The 18,737-nt window shown below is 55.2% G+C and overlaps 1 protein-coding gene across 8 annotated transcripts; it reads right to left on the bottom strand.

Annotated features, from left to right (window-relative positions):
• Positions 1 to 1,053: 1,053 nt before the first annotated feature.
• On the bottom strand, positions 1,054 to 18,127 carry SGTA (small glutamine rich tetratricopeptide repeat co-chaperone alpha). Of its 8 annotated transcripts, none has more exons than XM_081077723.1 (12): positions 18,012 to 18,127; positions 11,317 to 11,456; positions 10,372 to 10,481; positions 10,071 to 10,152; positions 8,916 to 9,015; positions 7,587 to 7,691; positions 6,594 to 6,732; positions 5,758 to 5,820; positions 4,097 to 4,134; positions 3,492 to 3,581; positions 3,170 to 3,292; positions 1,054 to 2,212 (listed from the first exon to the last, which is right to left on the bottom strand). In XM_081077723.1, the coding sequence occupies exons 2-11, from the start codon at positions 11,414 to 11,416 to the stop codon at positions 3,178 to 3,180; spliced, it is 942 nt and encodes a 313-aa protein (XP_080933849.1). In that variant the 5' UTR covers positions 11,417 to 11,456; positions 18,012 to 18,127; the 3' UTR covers positions 1,054 to 2,212; positions 3,170 to 3,177. The 8 variants fall into 8 exon arrangements, with proteins under 8 accessions (XP_080933849.1, XP_080933850.1, XP_080933854.1 ...); XM_081077724.1 differs by having other exon boundaries at positions 11,317 to 11,546; positions 18,012 to 18,104; XM_081077728.1 differs by having other exon boundaries at positions 11,317 to 11,416; positions 18,012 to 18,067.
• Between the last annotated feature and the right edge of the window lie 610 nt (positions 18,128 to 18,737).

Below are 18,737 nucleotides of genomic sequence, written 5' to 3'. Positions count from 1 at the left end.
GTAGCTGATGATGCTGGGTTGGAAGAGGGGGTGTCACACACTGACAGCCATTGTCCTAAAGCAGGGTCTCCCCCTGGGCACTGCTGACATCAGGCCGAGGCACTCCTTGTGGGGCCACCGGGGTGCTGAGCAGCATCCCTGGCCCCACCCACTCGACGGCAGGAGCACCTCCGGTCATGACCATAGATGTCTCCATTGTCCACCGCTCCCTGGGGACAGAATCACCCCTGGTGTAAACCCTAGCAGGAGACACACACCTCACTCTTGCCCACATCTACCATCCATACTAGCCTGAGTGCTTCCTAGTGCAGCTGACTCCTAGGTGGTACTTTGTGATCTGTGGGAGGATAACTGCTGAGCCTGCAAACTCATCTCTTCATCTGTAGATGAAGCGGGCGGCCCTCACACGGAGGTGGGGTCCTCAGCCAGCCCCTCCCGGAACAGGCACTGCAACTGGGGGTCAGGCTGCTCCAGAAAGACAGTTGAAGCTGTTTCTTCATCTATGAAATGAATACGACAGTACCGTCCGTGGGATACTGCAAATAGGAATCAAGACTCCACATACGGTTTACAAAATGACCATGGAGTGCTTTCTATGTCCACAGAGCCCACACAGCACCCTAGAATCAGGGCTGAGACAAGCCCAGAAGGTTCTTTGGGCTCTTTCCTGAGACCACGTCTCTCCCCTAGAGCAGTTGGTTATAGAAGTTTGGGTCCTTGGATTATGGGAGGAAGAATTTATGTGCTGTTAGAACACACTAGAAAGGCAATGCACAATAACCTTACTGTCCTGCCCCCCAAATCCTAGACGTCTGGCTTGATCTGTAGGGTCATCCTTTACACAGGGGTGGGACTGGGGTCAAAGGTGAGGAAAGCAAGGAACATGGGGACAGCCCAGATTTGCTGTTTCTTGAACCATCGCAACCCTGGCACACAAAGTGCTCAGTGTGTCAAGTGGGGACGAGTGGGCAATCGAGAAACTCCAGGCTGGGACGTTTCTGGAAATGTGGGGCAGGGAGAGGGAAGGGTGGCACCCAGACGCCAACACAGACAAGCAGAGGTCACAATGTCTATTTATTCCCCACGTTACACTCATCACCATGACTAGCACTCGAGTTAGGGCTACCTCACTGGCCAGTGATGACTGTTGGTGGTGGCCCTTCTTCCTACTAGTTTCCTATAACACACATAGCACGGGGTTGACCTTGCAGACCATCAGGGAGCCTCCAACACTGCTGCCGGTACAGGGCGCTGGCCAATCTCCCCACCAAGCCCTTCCAAGCAGGGGTTGTGGGGACATCCACGGTGGACTCGAGTCCTGGGCAGGCTGCCTGGCCTAGGCTTGAGTGCTTGCCCTCCCAGGAGGCAGCTCTTGGCTGCTCGGCAATTGAAGGCCAAAGAGGGTGGCACCAGGGCCCCAGAACAGCAGGGGTGCGCACTGGGGCTGGACACACAGGCAGGCCAGGACGGCATGGAGGCCAGGCCCGAAGGTCACGATCACGCTCCTAATGGGCTGTGGAGCGTGAATACCAGGGAAGGACGATTGGAGGGTGAGATGTGCGTCCATCCAAACGCTTGATGGGAAGCAGTCCCCAGAGCTGGCCCTGCACTCCGGGACAGTCCCACAGTCCCACTCTCGCTCCTGCCGGGCACGGGGCAATGAACATGTCTTCTAGGAGTCTGCATCTGGAGTCCCTCATGCAAGAACTTGGGTCCAAGGGCCTGGCGGGTACGGGCACCCAGACCATGGCTGGCAGTGAGCTCGTCTGAGCAGGGCATGGCCAAGTAGCCAAGGTCGACTCAGAAAGTGGCTTCTCACCGGCTGGGGAGGCCCCTTGAAGACAGATCGAGGGGGTGGGATCCAAGGAAGGCGCTCTGGATGTGGCTGGACATAAAACCAGCTGCTTGTCAGAAAGTAGCCCGAGGCCCATTCCTACTCCAGAATATTCTAGAAAATACTTTTTGGGGGGCCAGCGGGGAGATTGGTGCTGGTCTGTGTTCACAGCTTGCTGGTTCTGTTTAGAGAAGGGTCTGGGAGCCGTGAGTACAAAAAGGGAAGGGAGGGCGACGGGGAAAAAAAAATCATAAAAATCCTCTGAACATGCAGGTCCAATTTCTTTTTCTTTCTCTCTCAGGCAGTCCAATAGGAGAAAAGGGCAGAATGCGCGGAGGCTTCTAGTCGGCCAGGAAGGACCTGATGGCGTTGGGATGGCTGGAGGAACAGGACATGAGGGCAGTCAGTCAGGCAGGTGCCCAGACTTGGGGAGGGCACTGCTGTGGGCCGGCATTGCTGAAATCTAAATCCTCCACCTCCATGTGGCTGGTGGCAGCTGGGTTAGCACAGAAACAGAGCGCAGCCATTGTTGCAGGTGGTTCTGGGGCCCCAGCGGTGAGAACGTCGGTGAAAGTACTTTGGGGATAGGGTTCCAACAAATAACGAATACAAAATTGACCTCAGCTATGTTTTTTCTTAAAATTAAGGCAAAAAACTGGAAGAAAAAGTGACCCAAATATTAACATAAGTTGTTCTGGGTAGAAAGAGTAAAATTGTTTTTTCTGCCTTTTTGGTTTTTCTTCACATTTTCTACAAAAAATCATGGTGAGAAGGAATATGGCAACAGAGAGGTCATACCACAGCATAATGCCAACATCCTGGCGAAGAAAGCCGCCTGCCACCCACACCCAGGGAGTGGAGTCACTGGAGAGGACAGGGCAGAGGTCAGGGGCCCTGGAAATGGCTAACTGAGCCAGCCAAGGCCACCAGGGACCCTTTGGGAAAACCCAAGTGCATTTTTGAGCAATCGTACATGTAACATCTGCTCACACCAACAAACAAACAAACGAAAGCCCCACGAAATCAGGCAGAGCAGCTGGGCAGGAAGGAGAGGCAGGTGCTGCCTGTCCTCCCCGCACCCAGGCGACCTTGCAGAGGCTGCTTGCACACTCTGCGCGTGCACACAGGCATGCTTGTCACCTGTCACCGCTCAGGAAGAAGCCCTTCCAGGGAGCAGTGGGTTTCAGCCCTCATCCCTCCCTCCAGGGGAGTGGGCAGGGGGAGGAACTTCTGGAAGGGCGCCCGAGAACCCGAGATTCCCCCTGCCTGGCCTTAGTGATTAGGGGTGACCCTCCAGATCTTGAGAGCCCGGACCGGCACCCCGAGGGGCCTTACGTGAGTGGTCACTCCTGCTGCTCGTCGTTGCTGGCACTGGGCGTCCGACTTCGGATCTGACTTCGAAGCTGCTCGATCAGCTCTGGGTTCTGCTGCTGCATCTGCTGAGCGAACTGCTGACCCCTGAGGGGAGGTGCCGGGCTCAGCGGGGCTGGGAAGCCCTGGCACAGTCACATGCCCCCAGGTGCGCCCCTCGAGGGCAGTGGGGCCACCCACTACAGGACACGGGACCTAGAGCGCCCAGGACACAGCTGACGTGTCCCTCCCCCGTTTCGTGATGCACTGCTGCCCGCCTGAGTCCCCACTGAGCAGGTCTACTCACGCCTGGATGAGACTGGCCAGGTCGTTCTGCGAGGGGCTGGTGCCGGGAGTCCCCAGGGGGTTGTGGCCTCCGGAAATCATCCCAGACATGCTGCAAGGAGAGCCCATGACTTGCACCTCCGGGCGGCTCCCATCAGCCCTTGCCCTCCGCTAGCAAGTTACTCGCCCACATGGCAGGCCCTCAGGGCCCAACCTTCTCCCTGATGGCAGCCCTTGCGAATCCCATCAGCTTTCCCAGGCACAGCTTTTTGCCTTCAAGACAATGATTCTCAGCGGGGCAATTCTGGCCAAGTGACACTGGGAGATGCCTGTGACACAAAAGGCCACATAGTATGAGATTCCACCTACGTAAATATCTAGAACAGGCACAGCCACAGATAGGAAGTGGGTTGGCGGTTGCCAGGGTCTGGGGGAGGGGTGGGAGCGAAGGGGATGGGGAATCTTATTGGGGTGAAGGAACGTTCTGGAATTAGACGGTGGTGATGGCTGCACAATACTATGAATGCACTTAATGCCTGAGTTGTAAGCTAAAATGGTTAAAATAGTATGAGTATGTATATTTTACCACAACAACCTAAGACCCAGAGGAGAACGGCTATCACTTACAGCTGCTGAACTTGCGGGTTGTTCATCAGGTTTGATGCCTGAAGAAAAGAACAGATTGTCACAAGACAGCTTCCAACACGTCTTAACTGAGGACACACATCCTCATGAGAGAGAGCCCTGGGCTCTCCCACCCAAGCAACAGGCCAATCGCACCGGCATTTGGTCTCCTGGTCTCAATCGAGGTCCCATTTCCCCCTCCACACCCCTCTACTCTCATGGTGACCCTCCCATTTCACCACTTTAATCCCGCCTGGGACCTTTACTTTAAGAGATTCCAGGGCACCTCATCATTTCTCTGCTCGCTGCTTAGATTTTGCCACGTGGATGCATCTTGGATCTTTTTTCTGGCCACTGAACACGTTAGGAGAGCCAGTCAGCGCCCAGTTTCGCTCCAGCATAAGTGATGCACTGGGCACTTCCGTGCAGTCACCCGCCCACTGAGGACACCTCCCTAGGACCCAGGTCAGGGAGTGGACGGCTCGGGACTGAAAGGGCTGCCTGCCAGAGCGGCTCATAGGCTGTTTGCCTTTCTGTCAAGGACTGGAAGGTAAGTACTGTTGGCTTTTGGGGCCACCGTTGTGTCCCAACCACTCAGCCTTGCTGAAAGCCACCAGTCTTTCTGTGTCACTTTGTTCGTAATTATCTATTCCATGATGACACTACGTCATAAACTGAATTCACTGACAGAGACCTAGAGTTTAATTATCAACACGCCAGTCAATAATCTCTCATCCAGCTGGCAAAATTATGCCATAGTTGACATATCTGAGGGAAGTTACATGACCTTTAATCTTAGAACCTATAAAAACCACGGTCTGAGACATCAACATGGAAATGTGTGAGTGTGGCCATGCCAAGAAAAGTACAAAACCCAGCAGTGGGTGGAAACTGGTCGAAAGGAGTGGATGAGGTTGAAAGGAGTGACTGCCGTTAGGCCAAGTGCCCGCGCCAGGACACCCTTTGGACAACTTGTGCCTGCTCACCCCATCCATCGATGGAGACCAAGGCTTTCGCAGATGCCTATACCTACACCAAAAGCGTGACCTCTGCCCATGTAGGTGAGATGTGCCTTGCTATAGTGAGGATGTTTTTCTAACTGCCAGTGGCTTCTGGAATTTTCTCTCCCTGACAATCTGAAGCCCTGTACTCCGAGGCCCCAGAAGCCAACAGTGCAGCCTCAGGCCCAGTGAGACCACTCAGGGACGGACACGTGTGTGTGGGGATCCGTCCCAAAGGGTCACAGCTGGGAGCCCACTCTCACAGGACAGCAGAAGCGTCTCCGGGGCACCTACCACTCTGGTGCATCTGAACCTGGGGCAGCAGGCAGAGCCCTGTCACTGTGCCCCTGCCAGGAGGGCACCATGCTATCGGGATGTAGTTTTCCCAGGTTAATCAGTCGGGAGAGGTAGGATTCAGTTTGTTTTTTGTGCTTAATACGGGTGTGTGTGTCTCACTTGAGACCATGCTGCCCCCAGGGGACACATGACATCTGGGACATCTGTGGGTGCTCCTGGCATCAAGTGTGTGGGGCTAAGATTGCTGCTCAGCACTGCTGTGCCCAGGACGGCCCAGTGGCCCTGGCCTAGGGCAGGCAGCACCCTGGCAGGCCCAGGTGGTGAGTGAGGACGCGGCTGGGGGGTGGGTGGGGCGAGAGCAGTTACCATGCTCATGAAGCCGGGATTGTTCAGCAGGCCCGCAATGTCGAAGCTGCCGACTCCTCCTGTCTGTGGGGAAGAGGAAAGCACCAGTTAGTGGCCTGTGGACCCAGGACCATGCCACTAGCTCCGGGAACTGAGAAGTGAGCCCACGCGGGGGCTCTAAGACAGGTGTGCAGCTCAGACAGACATGCTCTCAGCCTGAGCAGCCAGGCCCTGCGGCCAGGGGTGCTTCAGAAGATGCATGAAGCCCGCTGTCCACCACTAGGAAAAAGCAGTGTGTTAGCCCGTCTTTCATTTTCTGATGCTCTGATACCTGAGGCCTGGCAGACTCTGGAGGGACAGCCCCTCCCTGGGGTGACCAATTCCTAGAGACAGTCACCTCAGAGCCCACCCCCTCGTCCCTCCTCTACAGGGGCTGTCACACTCCAGGCCACTATCCCTCTGCCCTAATCACCCCAGGGCGAGGTGCCAGACTACGAGGGCCACCCCATGTTCCACAGCCCGTTTCCCCTGCCTCACCATTTCCTCCTAGAGAAACCACAAAGGTCTGGTCCGTGATTCCTCCTCCCTCTGCCTCCCGACCTACCCTGGTGCTTCCCCATGTGGCCCTGAGGCCTGTATCCTCTTGCTTCTGTGGACCTGCGAGGATAAAAAAGTCTTCCGCCCTGACAAGCATTTCCGCGTGTGTGTCTCATACTTGACGAAGCAAATGCCAGGTCCCCCAACAGCACAGATGTTCTTTGCACAGAGGCCAAGCCCAGCCTCAGCCTGTGAGCTGTGAGGGCACCTGCCCGGCCACTCCGCCAGAATCACAGCCCTCACTCCCCGGGGCGACTCACGGGACTGGGAGTCTCCCTGAGCTTCACTTCTGCAATCTTGAGGTTAGACTTGTATGTCTCGTTGTCGGGGTCCAGCTCCAGGGCCTTCCTATAGTAGGCCACGGCCTTCGTGTGCTTGTTCAAACTGGAGAGCGCCAGGCTGCAGGGAGAAATGCCAGGATACTGTCTCTCCTGTGGCCCCGCCCCCAGACTGTCTGCATGTCGATGTCACTGCTTGTCCAGCCTGGGCTCGGTGGAGAGGACACAAGAGGAGGTGGGCGGGGCTAACAAGACAGATGCTAAGACTTCCTAGTGCTGGTGGATAGTGGTATCCAACACCAAGGGCTCGGAGACCGAGGAGGAGCTCTGAGGAGGCGGGACAGGGCTGGGCAGGTAAAGATGTCTACTTGGTCCTTATCCCTGATCCTGGCATCAAGCTCCAAGGTCGCTGGAATTGCCTGAGTCACAGGTGTGTCCTTTGTTATTCATAATGAACCTCCTTATGAATAACACCTAAAGAAGGTGACTATGGACACGTGCCAGGAGGGTGGTGCAGCCCCAACTCCACAGGGCCTGAAACCCTGCGCCCAGGCCCCTTCTGGGCCTTGCACTGGGCCATCTGTATCCTTTCTAACAAGCCGGTGAATGCAGATAAAGCATGTCCCTGTGTCCTGTTCTAGAGAATTAACAAACCTGAGGAAGGGTTGTGGAAAAGCCTGACTTAAAGCTGGCTGGTCAGAAGCACAGGTGACAGCCTGGACCTGTGACTAGCACCTGAGGTGGGAGTGGTCTTGTGGGGCTAAGCCCTGAGCATGTGGGGTCTGCACCAACTCCAGGGAGGTGATCTTAGGACTGAGCCAAACTGCTGGACACCTGCTAGTGTTGGAGAGCTGGCTATGGGGTGGAAAAACCTCCACACAATTGGGAGACGGAATGTGCTGGATGTGGGGAGAGGGACAGCCTGGGCATGGACAGAGACCTGGCCCCAGGGGCGGGCGCCCGCCCAGCACTTACCCCATCCTGCCGTAGGCTTTGCTGTAGGACGGGTCTATGCAGATGGCTCGCTCGCAGTCCTGCACGGCCCCGGCATAGTTGCCGAGTTTGCTGTAGGCTGCAGCTCTGGGGAGACAAATCAGGGCGGTCAGAGAGCTACATCCCTGGCTGGCTGCGCAGGAGGAGCCGTTTGGGGGCAGGACTCGGTTTACCCATCTAACTGCACGTATGTACATACTTACATACATATGTATGTACTACATGGTTAGATAAATGCAGGCTGTCGTGGGAATCCACTTGCTGGGGGGCTGCGCTGCCCCCCCTCACCAGGGGGGAAACTGAGGCTGAAGGAGGCAGAGGGGTGTGGCCCAACACTGCACAGTAGACAGGCCGTGATGGGACGTGGTTCTGAACCCAGTTACCAGACTCTACTGTCTAGACTCTTCCCATTGCCAAATATGCCAGGATTGTTAAAAAACACCCAAGACCCCTCACAAGACCACCGTCCAAGCTCTTGGCTATGAGGCACAATTCTTTTATCACCATCGTGGATTTTAGTGTTTCCACTTCATGCTCTTCTGGCTTTGAAGCACAGAAAGGCGTCAGGTGGAAACACAAGTTGGAATGCAGCAAGGCCACACAAAGAGTATTCAAGAAGTCTGTGCCATCTGTGAAATTTTTCTGTAACTCTAGAACTATTTCCCCAAAAAGAGTTAGAAAGAAACCAAAGAGAAAACCACGTTTGGCCCGGAGGCACGCACCCTTCTGATGTCTTCTCTGCACCGTGTTCCTGCCTTCCATGCTGGGGGCACCATGTGACCGCCTGCTGTCCCTAATCCCTCTCCTCCCGCTGCCCCCTCAGTCCCTCTTGTAAGTACAATATTCTGTACAGCGAGGCTATGTGAGAGCTAACATGGCTTTTCTTTAACAGCACAGGCCAGGGTCAAATACAAGGTGATGGAAGGAGACTAGACTTCGGGTGATAAGCACCCAATGGAGAGTACAGACGTCGTATTATAGTTGCACACCTGAAATTTATATAATGTTGTTAACCAATGTTACCCCAATAAATTAAAGAAAGAAAAAAGAAAAAAGTACAGGCCCAACATAACTCCTCACAACTGTTAGTGCTGCTCTGAGCAAGTGCATGAAACATTATCCAAATTTTGGGTTATTTTCTAGACTCCACATCTGTGCAGAGAATGCCACACAATTTTAATGTCACTAGAGACTCTGGATGACCCCTCATTGGCTGCCTGGTGTATGTGGGACTGCGGGGGAGCGCGGGGGGCGCAGGGGGGGCCACCGCCGACACGCTGCACTCACGTCCCAGCCCGTGCAGGCCGCTACCTGTTACAGAAGTAGACAGCATTGGCGGGGTTCAGCTCAATGGCTTTCCCGTAGAAGTGCACGGCGGCCTCGAAGTTCTCCACTTTCATCTGCTCGTTTCCTAGAGGAAGAACAGAACGCACACCTGCTGTTCGCATGGCACCCAAAGGGTCTGAGGCAGTGTTCCCAGCTCTTCCTACCAGCCTCCTAACTTGGGGGGCAGGATGCAGCACTCAGGCATGAGCAAGAGGCTGCTATTTGTGTTGAGCGCTTAAGCCAATGGTGACAGCAGCTGTCACTGCTCTGGGTGTGGTGTTCAGGACCATAAATCTCAAATACTGTCATTTTTCTGTCACCCTTCAGAAATAGCCAAGTTTTAATGAGAAGTAATTCACATACTACAAAAAGCAGCCTTTGAAATTATACAACTGAGTGGTGTTTTAATATATTTGGAGTTGTGCAACCATCACTTCTAATTCTAGAACGTTCCATCACCCCAAAAAGCAATCCTGTCTCCATCAGCAGTGACCCCATCCCCTCCCCAAGCCCGACAACCATGAACCCACTTCGTGTCTGTGGATGTGCCTGTTTGGACATTTCACGTAAACGGAATCACACACTGTGTGGCCTGTGTGTCTGGCGTCTCTCATGAGCCCCGTGTGTTCAGGTCCATCCACATCGTGGCGAGTGTCAGCGCCTCCGTCCGTTCCATGGCCGAGTAACACTCCCAAGTGTGGACGGGACACACTGTGCATGTCCACCATCTACTGATGGACACCTGGGCGGTTTATACCTTTGGATGCTGGGAATTGTGCCGCTGTGAGCAACCATGTACGAGCATCTTGTGGATGTGTTTGCACGTCTCCTGAGCACACACCTACGAGTGGAACTGCTGGGTCATGCATGTGGTCACTGTGTTGAACTGTTTCTTGAGGTGGTGACCATTTCCCACAGCAGCTGTACCACTTACATTCCCACCCATCACGTGCGAAGATCTGATTTTTCCATGTCATTGCATCCATGTTCTTAAAAGCCACCTCCCACCCAGGCCTCATCTCCAAAGGCTGGTTTGCTGCCCGCTACTCAACAGCACCCCGCCCTCAGCTGCAGAGCCAGCCGGGGACCAGCAGGCCTCCCCCGCCCCACAGCCCTGGAGGATGGAGAATCCTTTCTTACCTTCGGTTTTGAGGCGCTCGGCCTCGGCCAAGTCCTCCTCAGAAGGCGGGGTTTGCTCGGGGCTCAGGCTCTGCGGCATCTCCTGGTCCCAAAGCAAAGATGGTAGTCCCGCTGTCCCCCTCACCCTCCAAACCTGCACCTTGAACCTCCCTCCCTGTCAGGGGCCGCCCAAGGACCACTGAGCTCTGAGGGCAAAGAAGTGGGGCAGCCCAGGTGCCCAGAAAGGAGGGCTTCCACAGGTGCTCGCTACCCACGCTGCTCTTACTGCCCTGGAGGGTGATGGGGCAGCCGACCAGCTCACCTTGCAAGCAGCGGCAGCAGCTTCAAATATTTCTGGAAGAGTCTGAGGGAGTGCGAGGTCACTGTCTTCCACTGTCACCCCGAAAGCGGTCTCCAGGCACTGGATTGCCACTGTGAGGTAGACGGGCATTTTCTTCTGAGCGCACCCACATGTACGACGTGGGGCCCGGGGGGCTTGCGCTCAGTTGTCGTGGAGTGCTGGCAGAGACCTGGGCACCTTGTGCAGCGCATGCCCCAGGGCCCTGCTTGGACTCCAACCATTTCCGCAGCACAGACGAACACACCTCTAGCCCAGCAAGCGGGAAGTGCAGGGAAGACACTGTTCCTGCCCAGCGGGGTTCTTGGTGGGGTCACAATGCTGGGGCTACCTGGCTGGGGTGCTGGGGTGCTGAGACCAGCCTGGAATGCCATGTGGGGGGCAAGGTGCTAGGGACACTCTGTCAGACCTCTTGGGATTCTGGCTGGAACCCGAATCTTCATGACTGGGTTTCTTCTAGGGGCGGCACGATCCCATGTGGGACAGGGACAGCCACCTGTGCAGGGCTCCCTGCCTGCCCTCTGCCCCGACACCAGTGCCTGCCTCCACCTGAAGGAGGCCCGGCCCAATCAATGGAGGGACAGCGCGTGTGGTGGTGGGGAGCCCTGGGCTGGAACTCAGTCCTGCACCTGCCTGGGGCTCAGCGGTTTGGCCTATGAAATGAGGATGGGGACCTATGTCCATGGCTGGGCAAGTGCCCTGACCTACCACACCCACCCTGTGGTGGCAGGGAGGAGGGCACAAGGGGGCGGAGGAAAGGAGGGGGAGGGCAGAGCCTGGGGGGAGGAGGAGACAGGAAAAGGAGGGGCGAAGGAGGAGGGGAGGAGGGAAGAGTAAGCAGGAGGAGGGGTGGGGGCAGGAAGCTGGGGACTGGGGATTCTCTTCTTGGGGCAGGAGGCCCATGAGTACCTTCCAAGCTCTCCTGGGCATCAGACGAGAGTCCCCCGTGCCGCAGCTGGTCATGCAGGAAGTGGATGATGGCGAAGGCCAGGCGCTTCTTGTTATCCATCTTGAGACGGGAAGAGACGATGTCCGGACGTTTTCAGGAGCTGCAGACCCCAGCCAAGAGCATGAGGGCTGGGGCTGCCCAGACAGGACCCTGCAGGTGTCCCCCTCTCAGGCACATTGGCTAATTCTATCTGCGAGGTAAAAAGTTAACCGTCCCATTTCACAGATGAGACACTGAGGCTGTGGGGCCCAGAGCCCCTGCTCTTGGGGGTACAGGCCAGGGGAGCACCCCTCACAGTCCTGCCTCCTTGCTCTCACCAGAGGGTGACGTGGCCCTGGGCCTCTGTCATCACCCTTTCACCAGCTGGATGGGGAACACACGGGGTCTCCCCAGGGACTTGGAGAGCCACCCTGCATGGCTGGAGCCCTGCAGTTCTGTGAACCCCAAGTTTCCAAGTCCTGATGCCTGCAAGGGACCCAAGGTGTCAGACAGGTATCACGGGGCACAGATCCCTTTCCAGGCCGCCTGAAGGCCTCCTCTGGGCTCCTCTGCAACGTTCTGTACTCTGAGGCAGACTCAGGAGTGACCCTGCCCCAAGGGACACTGGGCCACGTGTGGGGACATCTGTGGTTGTCAAGACTTGGGTGCTCCTGGCATCGAGGGGGTGGGAGCCGGGGTGTTGCTGAAGGCCCCCCATAGACAGGGACAGGCTTCAGTGTCCCCAGAGCTGGGAGAACAATAAACGAGTAAGGGTTCTGCTTCCTGAGGGCCTGTGATGCGTCAGACACCTCATGTAGCACGTCTCACTCCCACCACACGGCGACCTCCCATGTTCACTGTCGCTCCCAGGTAGAGGACACAGGAGTGGGATGGGGACCCATACGCTGTCCCAAGTCCCTCACGCCCACCTGGCATGGCTGGGAGCCATGAGTGAAGCGTCCTGGCCCCCCTGAAACACCTCCAATGGGGTGAATTGTCCCAGAACCTGAGGAGCAGGCCTCCTGACCCTGCTATCATTAACTCATGGCCCCGGTCTTTCAGCCCCAGGCTTCCCAAGCTGGCTGACCGCAGGCTGGGCTGCTGCCAGCATTTGGCACCTCACAGCCGCTCGCGGGGCAAGAGCAGTCGGGGTGTGCGAGGCTGGCTGCGCTCCGAGCTGTTTCTGGTTCATGGAAAACAACATCTATCAACTGCTTCTTTAAAAAAGGAGTCAGAGAAGCCAGACACACAAGGCCACACAGTGTGTGATTCCACTTATGCCAAATGGTCTGGGACCCGGACTGGCCAGGAGACCTTGGGGGCGACACGGGGACCCACAGAGATCAAACACTGCAATAAACTTATTTCGAAGACAGTGAGGCCCTAACATGTTGGGTCATCCTTCCAGCTAGAGGGTACCAACAGCGAGCCGGCCAGGCCAGTCTGCCGGCCCCAAACCCAAGGAGACAGACGCACATGCCCCAAATGTCCAGTGTTTTTGCTTTACAGATATTTGTTCTGACAGAGAACAGCATGACTCAGAGTAGCCAAAACGTGGACACAACCTGGGCAATGCCCATCAACAGGTGAGAGGATAAATGAAATCTGGTCCATCCACACACTGGGATAGCATTCAGCCTTAGAAAGGACAGACACTGACACCTGCTACAACGTGGACGAATCCGGAGGACATTATACTCAATGAAGTAAGAGACACAGAAGGACAAACACTGTGATCCCACGCACAGGAGGTCCTCAGGGAGTCAGATTCAGAGACAGAGAGTAGATGGTGGGGCCAGGGCCTGGGGAGGGGAGGGGAGTGAGTGTTTAATGGGGACACAGTGTCAGTTTGGGGAGATGGAAAGTTCTGCAGATGATGGTGGTGATGGTGGTATGACATTGTGAGTGTACAAATTGCCACTATACTGTGCACTAAACAAGGGTTAGGATGAATTTCATGTTGTGTGTGTATTCTACTAAAATTAAAGACCCTTCTTTTCCTCCCTTTGGGATGTAACCCTCTGAGATCCTGGGACCCGGACTGTTTTACAGTCTGTTCTAAATCAGGGGTCAAATGTCACATCAGGGCAGCCACCTGCTTAGCGCAGAATGGCTTCTGTATTCTTCTGTTATGCAAGTGCCTACATGACACCTTTCATGTTGCCTTCTTGGCTTCGATGTTTGCTGACCCCTTCTCCTTAAATCACTGTGGTGGCAAGCTGAACGGAGATGTGCCAGGGCCGTACAGAAGGGTCAAAGGTTCAGACAGGTGGCCAGGCAAGTTCATAGGCTGAGCAGCTGGCCTCTGCCTCAGTGTTCCAGACACCACTCTGGACCTTCTGGAGTCAGCATTGGTTCACATGAGGTTCCCACTGGGCTTGGTGGTGTATGTATGTGTGTGTGTAAAGGGTCTGCTTCTCCTCCCGGGAAATCTGATTTTTAGCATAACTTTCCTGTCCCCGGGACAAAGCTGGCACTGCAGGGGGTGACCACCGAGGGGTTCGCTGAGGGCTTAGGAAACAGAAAGACAAAGTCACACTCATTTCTGGCATGCCTTCAGTTCTTCCAATGCCCCTGGCCCTTTGTACCTCAGGACCTTTGCTCATGCTGCCCCCACCTGTCCTAACCCCACTGAACTAATTTGAGGCAACTCTCTTTCCCTGGTCTAAGCTCTCACTGCCTGCCTTGCAGGTTTCTCCTGGTCTATGGATGTGTTCTCCTCCCAAGTGTCAGCCTCCCCAATGTGACATACAGAGTGTCAACAAGTCAGGGCCCCCCTGAAGCCTGCCCCCCCCCCCCCAGCCAGGGAGGACAAGGTCTGAAGTCATAATGCCTTAGATTTAGCCATTTCTGCCTGAGGCTAGCTGCATGTCACCTTCCTTGTCCCTGTGTCACATCTGAAAGAATCCAAGTCGATACCCTCACTCTCCTCTTCTATAAAATGGGGTAACAGAGACATCTTCACAGGCTGTTGTGAAAATTCAGTGACCTAATGCAGGGTTTCCCCACCCAGACCGTCGACGTGTGGTTCATTTCTCTTCTGTGTGAGGACTGTCCTGTGCTGCAGGGTGTTTAACATCATCCCTGGCAGCCGCCTAACGTCCCCTGGGAGCAGGGGGTGGGAGGCAGGATCACCCCCCATGAGACCCTTTGGGTTAAGTGATTCCACTGACCCTCAGGACCACCTGACTGAGGTCCCAGGAGGCTGCACACTCTTAATACACAGCCTGAGTGGGAGGGGGGAAGGGGTGACTCACAGACGCTGGGGTCACCCTGGGTTACACCACGTGACCTTGGGGGACTTATTTTGCTGTCTCCTGTGAGCAGGGATCAAATTCAATATTTTTCCAAATAATTAATGCAGCATCTCTCCGTTCAGCACTGCTATTACTGGGGCTGGGTCACTGTGGGGGGCCATCAAGGGCACTGGGGGGGGCTGGGCAGCATCCCTGGCCACAGCCACTCGATGCCAGGAGCACCCCTCCAGTGGTGACAATCACAGATGTCCCTAGACATGGCCAAAACTCCCCTAGCTGAAAATCACGGATAGATACTAAGTGGAAAAATAAAGGCTCTAGGTCAGCATAAGTCAGATTTTTCTGGTCAAATGACTTTGCTGCAAACTTGCAGATCTGTTTGCTGAGCCTTTGGTTTGAGAAGCGCAGAAAAGGGCCTGTGGGTCCAGAGCAGAGGGTCTGGCACAGGCGGTCCTTAAAAACCGCTGCTTCTCCTCGCTCTTGACCGAGAGGGTAGGACAGGGAACAGTTTGCCCATCTGACTTTAATGCACGGCTTTTGAGACGACAAACTTTCTGCTGCTCAGAGCTGGGCCCAGCCTGACACTGTGACAGCTCTTTTGCTTGCTGGCTGCTAGGCACCCGGTGTCTCTGGAACAATCACAACTTGTACGGCTTTGGCTGCTGGACAACACTCTCAAGGCCTACTCTCTCTCTGAACAGTGCGGCCTGTATGAGCTCTCAGAAGGCCCCCCACGGCGCGGGGTGCATGAAGGAGCCTGGCGAGTGTGCACTGATGCTGGGGGTGAGGGCAGGGGTCCTGGGCACAGCCCCTCTTTGGCGCCTTCAGAATCCCTTCCAGCTGTCGGTCCACCTTTCCATTTTATCATTGAAAAACAAAGAAACAAACAAAACAACACCAGCCTCTATTCATTTCCCTGCCCAGGACTGAAAGGGAAAAAGGGCACATCTTACTGAAAATGAGCAACCAGACCCTCACACCGCAAGAAGAAGCACCTGCTTTCGGAAGGAGGCCCACCACTTCCATGGGCACTCTGCCCCTCCACCAGGCATTCCACAGCTCCGGTCACAGACACAGGTGTCTGCAAGCTGGTGCCATGTTTCTCCCTTCTATCCTAGAACCCCTCTTGTATCCAAGAAGGGCTGCCCCCAAACTAGAACCCGGGTTCCAGCCCACCCCCCAAAGCCCAGCCCTGTTTTCTTCAAAAATGCCACCAGAATGTCCTGCACACTCAACAAATCCTCAACAGCTCCCTGAAACGTCACGTGTGTGCACACGGCCCCTCACCACGGGTGTGTCACCCACTGGGCCTAATCTGAACCCTCTGTGCTCCACACAAACTGACTGCTCGCCTTTCCTCTGACCCACTGGGGAAACTCTTATTCTTTCTTCCACACTAAGCTAAAGTCACTATCTCAGACAGAGTCTGGACACCTTCTTTTTCCAGCAAAGGCCAAGTACGATTCCCACCTCTGGTCCAGCACCTCCTAAAAGGCTCTAGGACAGTTTCCTGGCCTGTCTTACCCCAGTGGACTATGGGCCATTGGACAGATCATCTGCCCTTGAACCCCAGCACTTGGGGGCATTTCATCCATATGGACTCAAGAGAACGTGACGTCACTGTTAAATGCAGAACCACACAACCAGGTTCCCCGCAGAGGTCATGCTCTTTGGGACTTGGTTTCCTCATTAGATCTTCAGTCAGAGCATTTCCTAACTCAGCCAGCATTGGGATTTGGCAGAAAAAATGCAGGATAGAGTAAGACTACAGCTCTCGCCCTGGGGCAGAGCTTAACTTCATTTACAGTCACTCACCCTTCCAGAAGACTGAATTGTAAACCTCAGGTGAAATCCTTGGAGTCCCAAGGACCTTCCAGGCACTGAGCTAAGTGCTGCACATGCAATGGCTTATTTCAGGAGCTAGCAAACTTTTTCTGAAAAGGGCCAGAGTAAATTCCTTCAACTGCCCAGGCCACAGGGTCTCTGTGGCAAAGATTCAACACTACTAATACAATGTAAAAGCAGCCACAGCTAAAGCCTATGCGATTGGGTGTGGCTCTATCCATAAAACTTCATTTACAAAAACAAGCTGCAGCTGGACTTGCTCCCCTGACCAGTTTGCTGGATGCCTGGGTTGCTTTGTCTAATCCCCATCCCACAGAAGGGAAAACTGAGGCTTAGATGATAGGTTGCCTCTCAAGGTCACCCAGCTAAGTCACAAATCAGTTTTGAACCCAGGCAGTCTGAATTGTAGCTTAAACGCCACAGCTTAAACGCCAAAGTACCCTTTCCTCTCCCCACAAAAACGGTGCACACACAAAACCTTGCACATGATTTCTTGTGCCTCCTCTCTCAAAACCCTTCTCAAGCTCTTGCTGGTGAAGAACCAGTGGTATAGAGTAGGATTTAACTTTGGGACTGCTGACATTTGGGACTGACCATTCTCTGGGGAGCCGTCCTGGGCACTGTGGGGGTGTTGAGCAGCACCCCTGGCGCCCACCCACTCAGTGCCAGCAACACACCCCATTCATGACAACCATGGATGCCTTTATTGCCCAGTGTCCGCTCTGGTGGACAAAACCACTGGTCTAGGGAGAGGAAAAACAGACTAGCCATTCTCCAATGAGCTCTTAACAAGCACCAGGAACCTGATTAAAAAATGTTCTAGGTGTATCTAACCTGACAATAACCCTAGCAGGCATCTATTTCTACAGCCCCTCTAGCAGAAGAATGGTGCTACTCAGAAAGAGAAAGCGACTTGCCCAAGCTTACACAGCCAGCGGGAGGCGGTGGAGCTGGTCCTCCAGCCCGGATTTCTCCCGCCCCGCGTCCAGCGTGCAGAAGAGTCTCAGTGTAAATAAGAGGCTGCCGATCCCTCTGTGCTCTCACTTTGCGCGGCGCTCGGTGGCTTTACCCCCCTCCCCGCCGTCCCGAACCCCCCAAGGCGGTGACTGTGACGAAGCCCGTTTTACAGAGGGGAAAACTGAGACTCTGAGAAGTCAAGAGGGTGGCCCAGATCACCCAGATGGAGAGCGGCGGCGCTGGGACAGGAGCCCCGACCTGAGCCCCACGAATGGGGGGCCCCCCAATTGAAAGGGGCTGTTTCCCGACAGCAGCGGACACCCATAGTGCTACCACTACATGTGGGCGCTCTTACTTCCCGTTGTCCACCCACGGGCCTGAGAACTAGCATTTCCCGCGCCTGGGGTGCCGAGGACGAAGGCCAGGGCTGGCAAGGGCCTGCCCGACGCCACCCAGCCTCAGTTTCCCCTCCGTGCCGCCCACTCACGCAGCACACTGTTGTGGATCGCGGCGACCCCAGCCTCAGCCCGCCCTCCCCTTACGGAGCCCAAAGCCCCGGGAGCCCCGAGCCGCGGACCCCAGGCTCGCCTGGCTCAGCCCCGTGCCCACCGACTCACCTCTCAGGCCGCCGAACCCCGACCCACCGACGGCTGCGCCTGCGCACCGCAGCGGCGCCCAACCCCGCCCCCCCAGGCGCGACGCCTGCGCGGAAAGAGCCTCCTCGCGCGCGGGCTGTCATTTGCGCAAGCGCGTTAATTATCCAGGTGGGCGTGGGGGGAAGTGACGAAGTTAGAGGCGGGAACGAGCTGGTCGTTAGGGCAACTGACCTCTGCGACCCAATGAAGGCCGGAAATCGAGAGTGATTCGTCCTCTACAGAGAGCGGTGCATGGTGGGATAGTGGCGGATTTCTCCGTGGTCGCGGAGCGGGTCACGAGGCGCCGAGCTGGCCACGTGGTACAGCAACATTTGGGTCTCGGGAGCCTAATTGGACGCAGGCGCTCTGTGAATGCGAGCAACTGATATCCACTATCTTTGTTCATTTATTCATCCACCCATTTACCCACGAATGCATTGTTTTATTCATTCAATCCATAAGTTGTAAAGGAATAGAGATTGTTCACTGCAGGTGCCTCATAGTCAACAAATAGTCATTGCAAAACACGTCTAAAGACCAGCAGTGTTCACTCTCATTACCTTGTATTGGGGTAGACGGATTATAGAATAGTAAACTAGTATATAAATGAATAAATTTCACTTAATGGGCAAGCGCTGTGAAGAGAAAATGGGGTGTTGTGCTTGTGATTGGGGAGGTCAGTTGGCTGGGATGGTTCGGGAGAGCCTC

The sequence above is a fragment of the Rhinolophus hipposideros genome, assembly GCF_964194185.1.
Source record: "Rhinolophus hipposideros genome assembly, chromosome: 16".
Lineage (NCBI taxonomy): Eukaryota > Metazoa > Chordata > Mammalia > Chiroptera > Rhinolophidae > Rhinolophus > Rhinolophus hipposideros.
This window is presented reverse-complemented; position numbering and strand designations above follow the sequence as displayed.